The 14994-nt window shown below is 37.0% G+C and overlaps 1 protein-coding gene across 6 annotated transcripts in view; it reads left to right on the top strand.

Annotated features, from left to right (window-relative positions):
* Positions 1-14994, top strand: part of SEC22A (SEC22 homolog A, vesicle trafficking protein) — a 74738-nt gene extending 59744 nt beyond the window's left edge. For 5 of the 6 annotated variants that reach the window (XM_047735271.1, XM_047735260.1, XM_047735276.1 and 2 more), the window contains exons 6-7: positions 2847-2912; positions 12653-14994. In XM_047735271.1, coding sequence (XP_047591227.1) covers positions 2847-2912; positions 12653-12853 — 267 coding nt within the window. In that variant the 3' untranslated portion in view covers positions 12854-14994. The remainder of the gene's footprint in view (positions 1-2846; positions 2913-12652) is intronic. The other variant, XM_047735277.1, reaches the window with a different exon arrangement.

The following is a 14994-nucleotide window of genomic DNA, read 5'->3' as shown; positions in this document are numbered from 1 at the left end:
TGCAACGTATACAAATAAAGAATTGTTACGGCGTGTGCACCTGAAACTGATATAATGTTGTATGTCAGTTATACCTCAATTAAAAAAAAGACAGGTCGGAGTCTACTTGAGGCTAAGACCAGTATACTTAGAAGGTAATCTAATTATTCGATAAATGATGCAGATGGTAGCCTGAAGAAGAGAGGAGTTGGTGAATGATTTTGAGTACTTACTGTGTGCCAGTTACTGTTCTCTGTTTGTAAATGTTATTTAATCTGTACAACTTTTATTTTCTTAAAAAGTAAATTGAAGTTAAATAGTCCAAGACTATACAGATAGTAAGTAAAGATTTTTTTTTTAATTTTATTTATTTATTTGACAGACAGAGATCACAAGTAGGCAGAGAGACAGGCAGAGAGAGAGGGGGAAGCAGGTTCCCTGCTGAGCAGAGAGCCCGATGTGGGGCTCGATCCCAGGACCCTGGGATCATGACCCGAGCCAAAGGCAGAGGCTTTAACCCACTGAGCCACCCAGGTGCCCCAGTAAGTAAAGATTTGAACCCAGGTCTGACTGACTCCACAAACGTGCCATTAAGTGTTCCAAAGGCAATTAAGAGAGTCATAAAGTGATATTGTAAATCAAGGGAAAAAATAATATCCAATTGTAGGGTAATTAAATCAGTGGTATAGCCCCACAATGAAAGGTTGTATAATCACTACAAATCATGTGGTTGAGAAATACTCATTATCTTGAGAAAGTATTTATGATAGAATGTGTAGTACTAAAAAGCAGTATATAGGGCGCCTGGGTGGCTCAGTGGGTTAAAGCCTCTGCCTTCGGCTCGGGTCATGATCCCAGGGTCCTGGGATCGAGCCCCACATCGGGCTCTCTGCTCAGCGGAGAGCCTGCTTCCTCCTCTCTCTCTCTGTCTGCCTCTCCGCTTACTTGTGATATCTTTCTCTCTGTCAAATAAATAAAATCTTTAAAAAAAAAAAGTATATAAAAGTATGACTCCATTTTTTTAATGTACATGTATGATTTTATAGAAAAGATTGGAAGAAAATACATGAAATGGTTAGTGGTAATCATCCCAGGGTTATGGTATTATAGACTATATGCATTTCTTCTTTGTAACAGTCTATTTTCCAGATTCTGTACAATAAACATAAGCTTTTATGATCAGAAAAAAAATCATTTGAAAAATAAAGGACTATGAAAAAGCAAGCATAATTTAGTCTTATAATTATTAAAGTTAGAAATGTTTCATGACCAGGGCGCCCGGGTGGCTCAGTGGTTTAAAGCCTCTGCCTTTGGCTCGGGTCATGGTCTCAGGGTCCTGGGATCAAACCCCGTACTGGGCTCTCTGCTCGGCAGGGACCCTGCTTCCTCCTCTCTCTGCCTGCCTCTCTGCCTACTTGTGATCTTTCTCTGTCAAATAAATAAATAAAATCTTAAAAAAAAAAAGAGAGAGAGAGAAATGTTTCATGACCTTCCTTGGCTCTGAGGTGGAACAGGCCTAAGCATCCCAGACAGATTGATGGTTCCTATTTTAAGATCATCTCACTAAGATAAGCAACTCACCTTCTGCCTTATGGTCAGTTCTGTTGCCCAGTAGCAAGTGGGAAAGGAATTTTCTCTGTGTATTATTTCATGAAGACATGGGCATGAGAGACACTCCCATGTCTTGTGAAAATTTTCGTTGTTTAAAGGTATTTTTTCTAAAATAAGGGCCAAATGTAAGGCCCCTGTCTGGGCTTTATGTTTCACTTTATAAAAACACTGAAAGAAATTTAATATATTTAAGAGGACTCAAAAGAGAATAGAAAAACACTTGGGTTTTCTATTAGTTTTGCATCAGTTTGAAAAACATTCTGTGTATGATGTATCTCTTCTGGGTGGCTGTTTTTCTCACACAGCATGTGTCGCTGTTCTCATTGGGATTTAGCACACTCTAGTGGACAGTAACTTTTCAATTTTTTTTAAATCATGTCAAATTACTTTATTGGACATTTCAGTGATGTGCTTACCTGATAGTAAGGTTTGTCAATATCTATTTGAGTCAAGTAGTAATCCTAGTGAGTGGGACTGACTTATAGGCCACTGGGGTGTTGTACGTTTTATGGGGGTTTTTTGTTTGTTTTTTTTTTTTCAGTAGAGAAGAGAGGTTTTTTACCTTATGTGGAAACTTTCCCATTGGCTCTCATCTTTTCTTGGGTTGACTAAGAAAAGAGGCAGAGCTGAAATAAAATAAGAGCAATTATTTGGGGGTCTCAGAATTGCAGCTTGAGGAGCACGGATTTGGTAACAACCCAGATTGTGTCCCTTTAGGTTACAAAAGTCAAGAGCTTAAAGAAGACAAAAAAGGAATGTTTGTATGTGTCGTTTACAATGAATTTTGTTTGATGTTGGCAGCAGAAAACCAATCTTGGCTGAATATAATTGGCTGCTAAGGTTGTCCCTAAGAAAATTCTCAGCAATTGCGGTTCGGGCAGAGTCTTTGGGATCTTTGTAGTTTGGCCCAGATAAAGTTCATAGCTTCATCTGGTGAGGATGTACATAAAGGTCCATCTCCTTAATGGCCTCTAGCACCATTTTAAAACCCCTTGACATAAGTGATTTCATTTCATTTCATCTTGCACACATGGGTAAGGTGAAATTGATGGGTCAAAATATAAGGGAACACTGGTAGTCTTTCTGTACCTCACACTCCTTGGAACTTTCAGGACTCTTGAGAATTTTTACATAACCACGTTTTGATGAAAATTTGACCATTTGTGCATAAACATTGCTGTATCCTATCCTGATGGGTTGTTTTTGGAAATGGGCTTCCACCAGGAAAAAAGTGATTTTTAATTTTGTTTTTGCAGAGTGATGGTGAAGATTTTAATTACATTGTTGCATTTTTCCTTGGAACAGCAGCCTGCCTTTACCAGGTAGGTTCTCTCCAACTTTGGAGAAACACTTTCCTATTATTGTTTGTTTTAGGTATTCTCTTATTTGTGCACTTTAAATAAATAAAGTGTCTGAGTTCTTTACCTCTCTTTAGAGCCTCTGTTAACTTTATGATCTACATCTCCATTTTGAATGGACCTGGATCCCAGTGTACTTAATGTTAACACTCTTCTGTGTCAGGTTTCAGTGGCAGTATGTCATCTGCCTGTGGCGGTAAAGGCTACTTCTAGATTTTTTGGTGATGGATTATTGAGCCTCAGGGCTCTGCTTTATACTTGAGCATGAGGATTTTGTACTTTTGGGCAAGTCTGAACAGGAAACAGCCAAAGTGGATTTTAGGATATTTAATTTAGTAGTGAGGAATGGGGTGGATTGCCAGAGCAGAGAAATTGGAAGAAAGGAAATTAGTTGGGAGGCGATTCCATTACATAAGACCGAAGGCGGTGAGAGATTGAACTCTGATAATGGCAGTAGGGATCAGGGGTGAGGGAATGACACTGAGGAGGAAGACTCCTAGGACCTAGACTTACAGAGCCAGGAGACATTGCACCTGGTGATAGGAAAATGGGTACTGGCATTCCTGAGAAGAGAGGAAGGACAGATTTGTAGGAAAGGGAGAGGTGACCATGCCAGTCACTCAAGCTGAGGAATGTCTTTGCTGAAATGTGGTACAACAGGCAAGACCTTTTGACCTAACTTATAAGTAACACATTTCTCTGGCTTACATAGGAAGAATGTTAGAAAGATTGAGGACTGCAAACATAAGGCTACCTACAACTCAGAAGTCTCTAGTGAAATACTTTGAATATATACATTTGACTTTATGTAAAGATAGATTAAAGATTTTAGTTTCATATTTTTTTAAAGCCCCTAGTTTTTCTTAATAATTTGTATTTAGAAATTTTCTATACAGTTTGACAGATTTAACTACAATGAATGACATTTCATGCAGGAAATGTGAAAACTTGTATTTGTTAATGTCACAAATGCTTTAATTTTATGAAATATTCTTGTGTAGATTTTTAAAAAAACTTTAATGTCTACAATTCTGTCACACAGAGGATACTATCTCATTTTTAAAAATGAGAAATTTGGGGTGCCTGGGTGGCTCAGTGGGTTAAGCCACTGCCTTCGGCTCAGGTCATGGTCTCGGGGCCCTGGGATGGAGCCCCGCATCGGGCTCTCTGCTCAGAAGGGAGACTGCTTCCTCCTCTCTCTCTGCCTGCCTCTCTGCCTGCTTGTGATCTCTCTCTGTCAAATAAATAAATAAAATCTTTAAAAAAAATAAAATAAAAATGAGAAATTTGAGGTAGTTTGGGTACTATCCAGAAATCATATAGCCCAGGAAGTGGTAGAGTCAGGACTTAACTCTGGGTCTTCTGATTTTAAATATTGTATTCATTCCATTATATTATGCTGTCTGTAAGCAAAATTCCTATATTTGTATAATTTCTATAAGGTTATTCAGTTAAAATTTTATAACATATGCATTATTTCATATGATTCTAAAACAATGTTAGGTAAATGTTAACTTTAAAATAATTTAATGAGTAATTCTTGTAAAATACACTTTTGGCTGTTTTGCCTTAATGAAATAATTTTATTAATTAATTAATTAATTTATTTATTTTTAAAGATTTTATTTTATTTATTTGACAGAGAGAGATCACAAGTAGGCAGAGAGGCAGGCAGAGAGAGAGAGGGAAGCAGACTCCCTGCTGAGCAGAGAGCCCGATGCGGGGCTCGATCCCAGGACCCTGAGATCATGACCTGAGCCGAAGGCAGCGGCTTAACCCACTGAGCCACCCAGGCGCCCCTAATTTATATTTTTAAAAATCACTTTTTATCAAAGAGCCTTAATGAAATATTTTTTTAGTTTAATTTTATTTTTTCAGTGTTCCAAGATTCATTGTTTATATTTTTAAAGATTTTATTTATTTATTTGACAGAGATAGATCACAAGTAGGCAGAGAGGCAGGCAGAGAGAGAGAGAGAGGGAAGCAGGCTCCCTGCTGAGCAGAGAGCCTGATGCGGAGCTCGATCCCAGGAAACCTGAGATCATGACCTAAGCCGAAGGCAGCGGCTTAACCCACTGAGCCACCCAGGCGCCCCAATTGTTTATATTTTTAAATACTACTAATAATAGCAAAATGTATTGAGGTCTTACTGTGTGCCAAGTTCTTTATATTCCTTGTACCCATTAAATCCTCACAGAAAGTCCCGTGCTAATCTTGTTTTCACTGTCATTTTTCACTGAGGGCTAGCCAGGTCTTATCGTCAGTGCCTCCAGCCCCAGTCTGCGTGACTCCAGAGCCCTGCTGTTGCCTTTAGAGAGGCTCTCTAAAAGGCACACCTCTCTTACATTACCTGGAACAGCTGAAAATCGTTCTCAGAGGAGACTGTCACCCAGGTGTTCTTTTACTTGAGAGAAGTTAAATGGATTCGTGCTTTAAAAAAGAATAGCAGAAAGCCAGTTTTCTTTTTGACAGGCATGAAACTGCACACTTCCCAAATATGCTGAGCAGAGTGATAATAATGCTGGTTTTTTCCCACAGTAAAACCTGCGTGATTATATCTTACCTTTAACATGCTCCATCTCCAGTTGTGAAGTCGTTTTTTAATCCCCTTTAGAGCAGACCTCAAAAGCTACGACTATGCGGTTTCTTGGCCTTTTCTCCAGGCTGGGGGTACTTACGGACCCACAGAACTCAGCCAGATAGGAGTGATCTTGCTATGGAACATTTGAAAGAGGAAATCAAAAGATCTAGAAACCAGAGACTTCTTTTTTTTCCTCCTAGTGCTTTATTTTGAAAACTCTCAGACTTCCAGAAAAGTTGAAAGACTAGTACACTTAGAGCCACCAAATTATTAACATTCTGCAACACTTTCTATATCTCATTCTCTTTTTGTATGTGCATGCGCATAGTGTGTATATTAGTTGTCTATAAAGTAAGTTGCAGATATGTACGTGAGTATAAAGTTGTTTTTCCTATTAACCTTTTTATTTGATTTAATTGTAATAGCTGTGAGAGAGATATATAACCTTTACCTGACTTTCCCCCAGTAGCACCATCTTGTACAACTATGATACATTATCTCAGCAAGGATATTGATGTCAGTGTGGGCAGATACAGAGCATTCATATCACCACAAGCACCCCTTTGGTTGCCCTTTTAGAGCCACATCCACTTCTCTCCTGCCCCTTCATCTCTGGCAACCACTAATGTGTTCTCCATTTCTATAATTTCCTCATTTTAAATAATGTTATATAAAGGGACCCATATATAGTATGAATCTTTAGTGATTGGCGTTATTTTGCTCAGTACAATTCTCTGGAGAATTTTCCGGGTTGTCAATATATAATGTTTGTTCCTTTTTGCTGCTGAATGGTATTCCAGGGTATGGATGTACCACAGTTTGTTTAATGATTCACCCACTGAAGGACATCTGGGTTTCCAGTTTGGGGCTATTATAAATAAAATTGCTATAAACATTCATGTATAGGATTCTGTGAGAACATAAGTCTTCATTTCTCTAAGATAAATGCTTAGGAGTCCAATTGCTAGGTCTTATAGTAGTTGCATGCTTAGTTTTATTGAGACAGACACAGTTCTCCAGAGTGGCATTCCATTTTACATTTACATTTTTACATTTTACATCACTCACATCAGCATTGTTATGAGTGATCCTGTTTCTCCACATCCTCTTCAGCATTCGTTGTTACCACTGTTTTTTATTTTAGCCATTCTGACAGATGTGTAGTGATCCCTCATATTGATTTTAATTTGCATTTCCGTAATGGTTAATGATACTGAACATTGTTTCAGGTACTTATTTGTTATCAACGTGTTCTCTTGGGTGAAATATCTTTTCATGTCTTTGCCTATTTTCTACTTGGATCATTTGGTTTTTACTGTCAGGTTTGAGAGTTCTAGCCATCAGCCCTGTGTCAGAAATGTAATTTGCAAGTCTTATTCCAGTCAGTAGCTTGTCTTTTCATCCTCTTAACCAGGTCTTTCGCAGAGCAAAAGTTTCTAATTTTGATAAAGTTCATTTTATCAGCTCTTTCTTTTATGGAAAAATATTTATGGTATCGGGTCTAAGAACTTTTTTTTTTTTAATTGAAGTATAGTTGACACATAGTATTAACTAGTTTTGAGGTGTACAACATAGTGATTCCACAAGTTTATACTCTAGGCTGTGCTCACCACAATGTAGCTACCATCTGTCACCATCCAATATTATAATTCCATTGATTCAAGTCTAATACTCTTTGCCTAATCCTGGACCCTGAAGATTCTTTGTTTTCTTCTATAAGTTTTGGTTTTATGTTTTACATTTAAGTTCATGATCCATTTTTAATTAAATTTTGTATAAGATTGTATGAAATGTGAGACTTAGATGATTAGATCGGAGGGTTTGTTTTTGTGTTCTTGGTTTTGTGTTGTGTTTTGTTTGCTTGTGGATGAATAGCCAATTGCTCCATTTTTTGAAAAGGCTTTTTTCTCTCCCCTGAATTAGTTTTACATCTTTGTCAAATATCAATTGGACATATTTGTGAGAGTCTGAGTTTTATATTCTGTTTTATTGATCTATGGGTCAGTCTCTCTGCCAGTACCACGTAGTATTGATTATCGTGACTGTATAATCTGTATTAAGTTCCATTTTCTTAAGAGTTACACAGTTATTCAAATTCTCTTTCTCATAATACATGGATTATGATAGTTTGTATTTTATAAGGAAGTGATCTATTTCATCTTACCAACTTTACATGTGTAGAGTTGATTGTAGCATCCTCTTACTATCTCTTTGCTGTCTGTATGATCTATAATGATATTCTCTATTTCATTCTTCATATTGGTCAGACTTACTTGTTAATTTCATCAGTCTTTTCAAAGAACCTGCTCTTTGTTTTGTGGTTTTTTTCGTATATTCAGTTTTATTGATTTCTCCTTATTATTTCCTTTTTCACGCTTGCTTTGGGTTAATTTGGCTCTTCTTTTTCTAGGTTCTTGAGATGGGAACTTTGATTATTGAGAATTTTCTCTTTTGTAATATATACTTTTAGCGTTATACCTTTTTCTCTTTGAGCATTTTATTATCTGTGTCCCATAGATTTTGATATGTTGCATTTTTTCATCTTATTTTTTTAAAAATATTTTATTTATTTATTTGTTAGAGTGAGGGAGAGAGAGCACAGGCAGGCAGAGTGGCAGGTAGAGGCAGAGGGAGAAGTGGGCTCCCCACGGAGCAAGGAGCCCGATGTGGGACTCCATCCCAGGATGCGGGGATCATGACCTGAGCCAAATGCAGCCTCTTAACTGACTGAGCCACCCAGGTGTCCCTTCATCTTACTTTTATTAAAATTTTTATTTTTTTATTTTTTAAGTTTTTATTAAATTTCGGTTAGTTAACATAGTGTAATATTAGTTTCAGGTGTAGAATTTAGTGATTTGTCACTTAAATACAACACCCAGCGCTCATCACAAGTGCCCTCCTTAATAATACCCATCACCTACTTCACCCATCCCTCTGCCCACCTCCCTTCCAGTAGCCCTCAGTTTGTTCTCTGTGATTAGGAGTCTGTTTCCTGATTTGCCTCTCTTCCCCCCTCCACATTTCTTCTGTTTTATTTCTTAAATTCTACATATGAGTGAGATCATATGGTGTTTGTCTTTCTCTAAGTGACTTATTTTGCTTAGCATAGTACTTTCTGGCTCCATCCATGTTGTTGTAAATGGTAAGATTTCATTCTTTTTTATGGATGATTAATATTCCATTATATATATGTTTATATAATGGTTTACACACACACACACACACACACACACACACACACACACACACACCATGTCGTCTTTATCCAGTCATCAGTCAGTGGATATTTGGGCTCTTTCCATTGTTGCATTTTTATTTTCATTTATCTCAGTGTATTTAAAAATTTTTATACTTATGGTTTCCTCTTTGACCTATGGATTATGGATTATTTGGAATTGTGTTTTGCTTCCAAGAGTTTGAAAATTTTCCAGTTTTCTTTCCATTATTGATTTCTAGTTTGATTCCATTGTGGTTGGAAAGCACTCTGTGATTTCAGTTCTTTTAAATTTGTTGAAATTTATTCTGTGGCTCAGAATATGGGCTGTCTTGATATATATTTCATGAGCACTTAAACAGAATGTATATTCTACTGTAGCTGATTTCATGCTCTATAAATGTCAGTTAGATCACGATGGTTGATGGGTCTCATTTTTTCTGTATCCTTGTTGATTTTGTCTCGTTCTATCGGTTGAAAGAAGAGTATTGAAGTTTTTAACTCTAATTGTGGCTTGGTATATTTCTCATTTCAGTTTTATCAGTTTTTGCTTTGCATATTTTGCTTTGCACATTTAGCTCTGTTTGACTCATTCACATTTAGGATTATTGCCCTCTTGGTGGACTGATCCATTTATAATAATATATCATTATATAATATATAATGATAACCCTCTCTAGCCATTTCTTTTTTTTGGAAATATTTTTATATTTATCTGATATTAATATAGCCATTTCTGCTTTCTTCTCATTAATGTTTGCACAATATATTCTCCATCTTTTTACTTTCACCTTGCTTGTATCATTTGAAGTGAGTTTCTGGTAGATTTAAAAGCTGGTTTTTTTTTGTTTGTTTGTTTGTTTTTAAAGATTTTATTTATTTATTTGACAGAGAGAGATCACAAGTAGACGGAGAGGCAGGCAGAGAGAGAGAGGGAAGCAGGCTTCCTGCTGAACAGAGAGCCCGACGTGGGACTCGATCTCAGGACCCTGAGATCATGACCCGAGCCAAAGGCAGCGGCTCAACCCACTGAGCCACCCAGGCGCCCTAAAAGCTGTTTTTAATCCACTCTGCCAATCTCTGTTTTTTAATTATTGTGTTTAGGCCATTACATTTACAGTAGAATCGATACATTAGGGCTTAAGTTTGCCATCTTATTTTTTGTTTGCTGGTTTTCATTTTTATGTTTTCTTTTTCCTATCTTTCTGTGGGTTACTTGAACATTTTATAAAACTCCATTTTGATTTATCTGTAGTGTTTTTGAGTTTATTTCTTAGCATAGTTTTTTTTTTTTGTTTGTTTTGGTTTTGTTGTTTTTTTTTTTTTTTTTTTTTTTGAGAGAGAAAATGCACATGCATGCAAGATTGGGAGAAGGGCCAAAGGGTGAGGGAGAAAGAATCCCAAGCAGGGATGTGGGCTTGATCTCATGACCCTGAGATCATGACCTGAGCCAAAACAAGAGTGGAACGCTTAACAGACTGAGCCACCCATGATTCCCTCTCCCCTCTTTGTATGGTTTTTAAATGCTCTAGGTATTGCGTTATAGATACTTTTCAGTTTTTTGGTGTTGTCATTTTACTAGTTCAAATGAAACATAGAAATTGTATTTCCTTTTATGTCCCTTTGCCTCCCTCTGTTTATAATAGAATTGTCTTAAATATTTCCTCTACCTATATTTAGAACCACATCAGACAGCGTTACAAATGTTTATTTCAGTCATTAATTTAGAAATCTCAAGAGGAGAAGGAGAACCTATTATATTATTTTGCTGACTGTTCTTTTTGCATTCTCAGTGTTCCAGGGTTTCTTCTTTTATTGTTTCCTTTCTGCTTAGGTATTTTCCTTTAGCCATTCTTTTAGGGTACATCTGTAGGTGTCAAATTCTGTTAGTCTTTTACCTGAGAATGTCTTTATTTCTCCTCCCACAAGAGAACTTACTAACTACAAAGGGAAAAATAGTAACTTCACAGTGGAGAAACCTGTCAGACACCACCTTACCAAGAGATCAAAGTTAACATCACCAATTTTAAGACATACTGCACATTGCCTCTGTGGTATTCTAGCCCAAACTGCATGTCCTCACTTCAGTCTTGAGACAATGTCAGGCAAACCAAAATTAAAGGACATTCTACAAAATAACTGATTGATACTCTTTAGACTGTCAAGGTCATGAAAAAGAGACTTGAGGAGCTATAACAGATTTGAAGAGATATGGCAGCTAAATGCAAGAGGCAATCCTGGATTGGATTCAGGACCAGAAGAAGGGCCTTAATGGGACAACTGGCAAAATTCCAATAAAGGCTGTAGATTAGTCTACAGTATTGTATCAATGTTAATTTTGTGGTTTGATGATTATACTGTGGTTATGCAACAAGATAACATTAGGGGGAGCAGGGTGAATGATGTACAAGAACTCTGTGATTTTTACAACTCTTCTCTAGGTCTAAATTATTTCAAAAGGAAAAATTACTTTAACTTTTTTTACACAGTGAAAACCACTCAAATAAAATAAGTACTTACAGTTCATTTTGCTTGGATAGCAGTCTTCTGTTTAAGTAAGCAAAGTCCTAATTTGTATAAGAAATAAAAAGATTTGGGGCACCTGGGTGTCTCAGTGGGTTAAAGCCTCTGCCTTTGGCTCCAGTCATGATCCCAGGGTCCTGGGATTGAGCCCCATGTCAGGCTCTTTCCTGGGTGGGGAGCCTGCCTCCCTTCCTCTCTTTCTGCCTACTTGTGATCTCTGTCAAATAAATAAATAAAATCCTAAAAAAAAATTTTTTTAAAGAAATAAAAAGATTTAATAGAACATTTCCACATTCTTTCTGCATTGTTGCAAACACCTTAAAGTCCTTCCTCTCCTGATGCCTGGATAGAATTTCACAATTTCTGCATCTTTCTTAAGACTTTGTAATCACATATAATTCCTATATTTAACAGATTGTGAATTTAGGCATCGTCTAGAAAACAATTCATTCAACAGATTTTTATTGAGCACTTACTATGTGCCAGGCACTATTCTGGGCACTGGATAAAGTGCCCACTGGATAACAAATCAAAAATCTCTCCTCTCATGAAGCTTAGATCCTATTGGAAGAATGTATATAACAGACAAAACAAGCACATTTGTAAAGTGTGTTTATATTGTGGAGAAAAATAAAGCAGGAAAAGGTGACTGCCAGGATTTGGGGCTTATGGGGGTAATTTCTTTATTCTGTTTTCTAAAATAGCAGTTATTACATTCTCTGTCCCCTGTCCCATCTTTTATTTTAAGACATAACTATTTGGTATTTTATATACATAATATGATCTTTTGTATATATAATCTTTCTCCCTCCATTAGAATTTAAGTTCTATGTGAGCAAAGGCTTTATTTCGTTACTTAAAACTAAAGAACAATTCTTAGCTTGTAGCTGGCCCTCAATAAACATCTGTTGAATGAATTCTACCTCAAATGTTCACTCAGATGCTCTACCTTACTTACTAGTTCCTTGCACTTAATGGGAGAGGAGTAAATATTTGTAGATTTCGTTAATATGTAGATTCAGGTTGTGTAAGAGTCCATTTTGCTGTGGTTTGTTTGAGGTATTTTGTACTTTTCTGGGGTGAGGAATGTGTGATGTGCTCAGCCTCTTTGCAGGGGAGTCATCCAGTTGTGACTCTGTTTTAAAATATGATACAAAATGGATCTTTTGACAGTGACAAACATAAAAGGAAAAATCTGCTTTCCTTTCAAGCTGTAGCGCTTTCATAGCTGAATGTCTTAAAGAAGTTACATTATCTTATCTGTAGGTGAAAAATCCTCTTATTCCACTCTTATATTTTACTCTGTGACCTGTTAAAATTTTATAGTAGAAGCATCTATTTCTTTTCTTGTAACCCTAATCATCTTTCATTTTATATTTTGAACAGTGTTACTTACTTGTCTACTACACCGGCTGGCGGAATGTCAAATCTTTTTTGACTTTTGGTTTAATCTGTCTGTGCAACATGTATCTCTATGAACTGCGCAACCTGTGGCAGCTTTTCTTTCACGTGACTGTGGGAGCGTTTGTTACACTGCAGATCTGGCTAAGGCAAGCCCAGAGCAAGGCTCCTGATTACGATGTCTGACCCCATCCTTCAGACATACTGCCCTGGCCTCCGGGGGAAAAGGAGGGAGCATATCTTAACTGCCACTGTGATGAAGAAACTGTTCACCACACTCGAGGAGCTCTGCTTTCTTTCTCGCCAGCTATCCTTTTTGTTTAAAGTCCGCATGGCATGCCTGGGAGCATGCAGCACCTGCTAGGCAAACCCCTCATGTTAGTCGCGGGATTATTATTCAGAGGAGGAGGAGGCTTCTCTATCCAGGGCCACGACCGTGGAATAACAGTCAGAAGCCATTTGGAGACTTGGCCAGCGGTCCTGAATCCTTCTGAAGAGTTCAATCAAAAAATGTGTGTGGTACATGCTCTGAGGACCAAGCGGGAACTCTACAGTCTGGGTTCGCCTTTGTGAGGCATGAGTATAGCGCAAATAAAAACATGCCGTGGAGTTTGTGTTTAAAACAACTTGCTAAATATCACATTATTTGCACACTTACAGTACCCTGAGTTTATGAAGTCCAGGATGGTGTGGAATTGGTTCTTTTTCCTTTTATATTTTTTGCTTGAATCCTAACTCTGGAAATCACTTGATATAGGAAAAGGCTTCTTATGAGCTTATCTCTAGAACATCACAAGTATTGAGAACATAGTAACATACGTTTCCTTCCTAGACCCTGTCTGGAGTTTCTTTTGAAATCACTTTTTAAACATGGAATTTGTTAGATTATAGCCATCGTTCCCCAGACTTCAATCACTTGAGTATTAACATATACTATTATTTTTAGTATTTATCTTTTAAATCTTAAAATAGTTTAAAGACAAACTAATCTCTACTCCAAAAGGAAAACCAGCATCAATTTACCATGAGTTAACTACAAAATAAAACAAAAAATGTTATTAAATTCTAACTAGATACTAATGTTATGAAATTCTAACTAGATACTAATGCCCCCCGCCCCCCGCCCCAGGCCCTGAATTTCCGAAGCCTGCTCTTTGTTGCAGTGAGAGAGATCTTACCCAGTGTGAAAATGGGGCTCTCTCCGTGGAATTATCAGAAGGGTAAAACTGTAAAGGGAATGACATTTTCACTGTGATTCTGCATTATTCACTTCTGTGTTGTATACTGCCAAAAATCCCCGTGTATGCTGCCAGTGGTGTGGGTCGTGTCCTCTGGAAACGGCAGCCTGTGCTCAGAATGAGACGGCGACTTCTCCCAGCGGCTCTTTCTATTTTGTGGCTTCGAAGAGTTCAGCACCTTATATCGTAGAGAACTTGTTTGCGTTTTGATAATAATAAACGTTCAAGCAGCTATGAATTAATAATATAGGAAGCACAGTTTGATTCCACTAGCAAAATCTGCCAACTCTCCTGGTTTTGGAAGGTACCTTCATTAATGATTTTTCTTTTGTTTTTTAAAGAAAAGATTATAAAAGTATATATATAAGGTACTAAAATTTGATATCCAGAAAATGATGGACCCGTTATGTATAATTCATGTTACTGGGTGTATTTATTAAGCAGAATAGTCCAGAGGGGTAAAGTCGTTGAACTACCGTGTTTGCCTGAACCCATATTATGTAGGTATATCTGCAACTGTAAAACCTTGCTTAACTAGAAGTTTTTGCTGCACTCCCCTTTTAGGAGAATGAGGCAAAAGGAAGACAGTAAGCTTGTAATATCAGGGATTTATTTAAAACAGAAAATTCCATTTCAGTTTTCTGCCTCTAGCAAAACTGCACAGAAGTTATGTATATTCTAGAGCTACCCCAAGATATACTACATGATATTAAATCAGCAAAATCAAGTTGATGTATGTTTGTTATTTTGTACTTTTTTACTGAGCCAGGAAAGTGAAGTAGTTCAGTTTAGAAAGCTTTTTCTGAACTAATGGTTAAAACAAGAAGAGTTCTCTTGTAAATAGCCAGCTAGCCAAGAAGATGGAACATTCTGTGATTTTACTATATATTGACACTTTATGGCTCGCTTACCAGTTTGGTTCAGTTGGTTCTTCTTATTATTGAATTATTGAATTATAGTGTTTGGTGTTTGGAGCATTCAGCAGGAACATTTTAAAATTCACCAGTTGTCTTTAAAGGCTTAATTTGTTTTTGTTTTGTTTTGTTTTCACTGCTCTTTTGGATAATGGGATGTTTACATCTTAATGTA

This window comes from Lutra lutra, chromosome 1 (assembly GCF_902655055.1).
Source record: "Lutra lutra chromosome 1, mLutLut1.2, whole genome shotgun sequence".
NCBI lineage: Eukaryota > Metazoa > Chordata > Mammalia > Carnivora > Mustelidae > Lutra > Lutra lutra.
The sequence above is the reverse complement of the archived record's forward strand: the minus strand, read 5'-3'. Positions and strand labels throughout refer to the sequence as shown.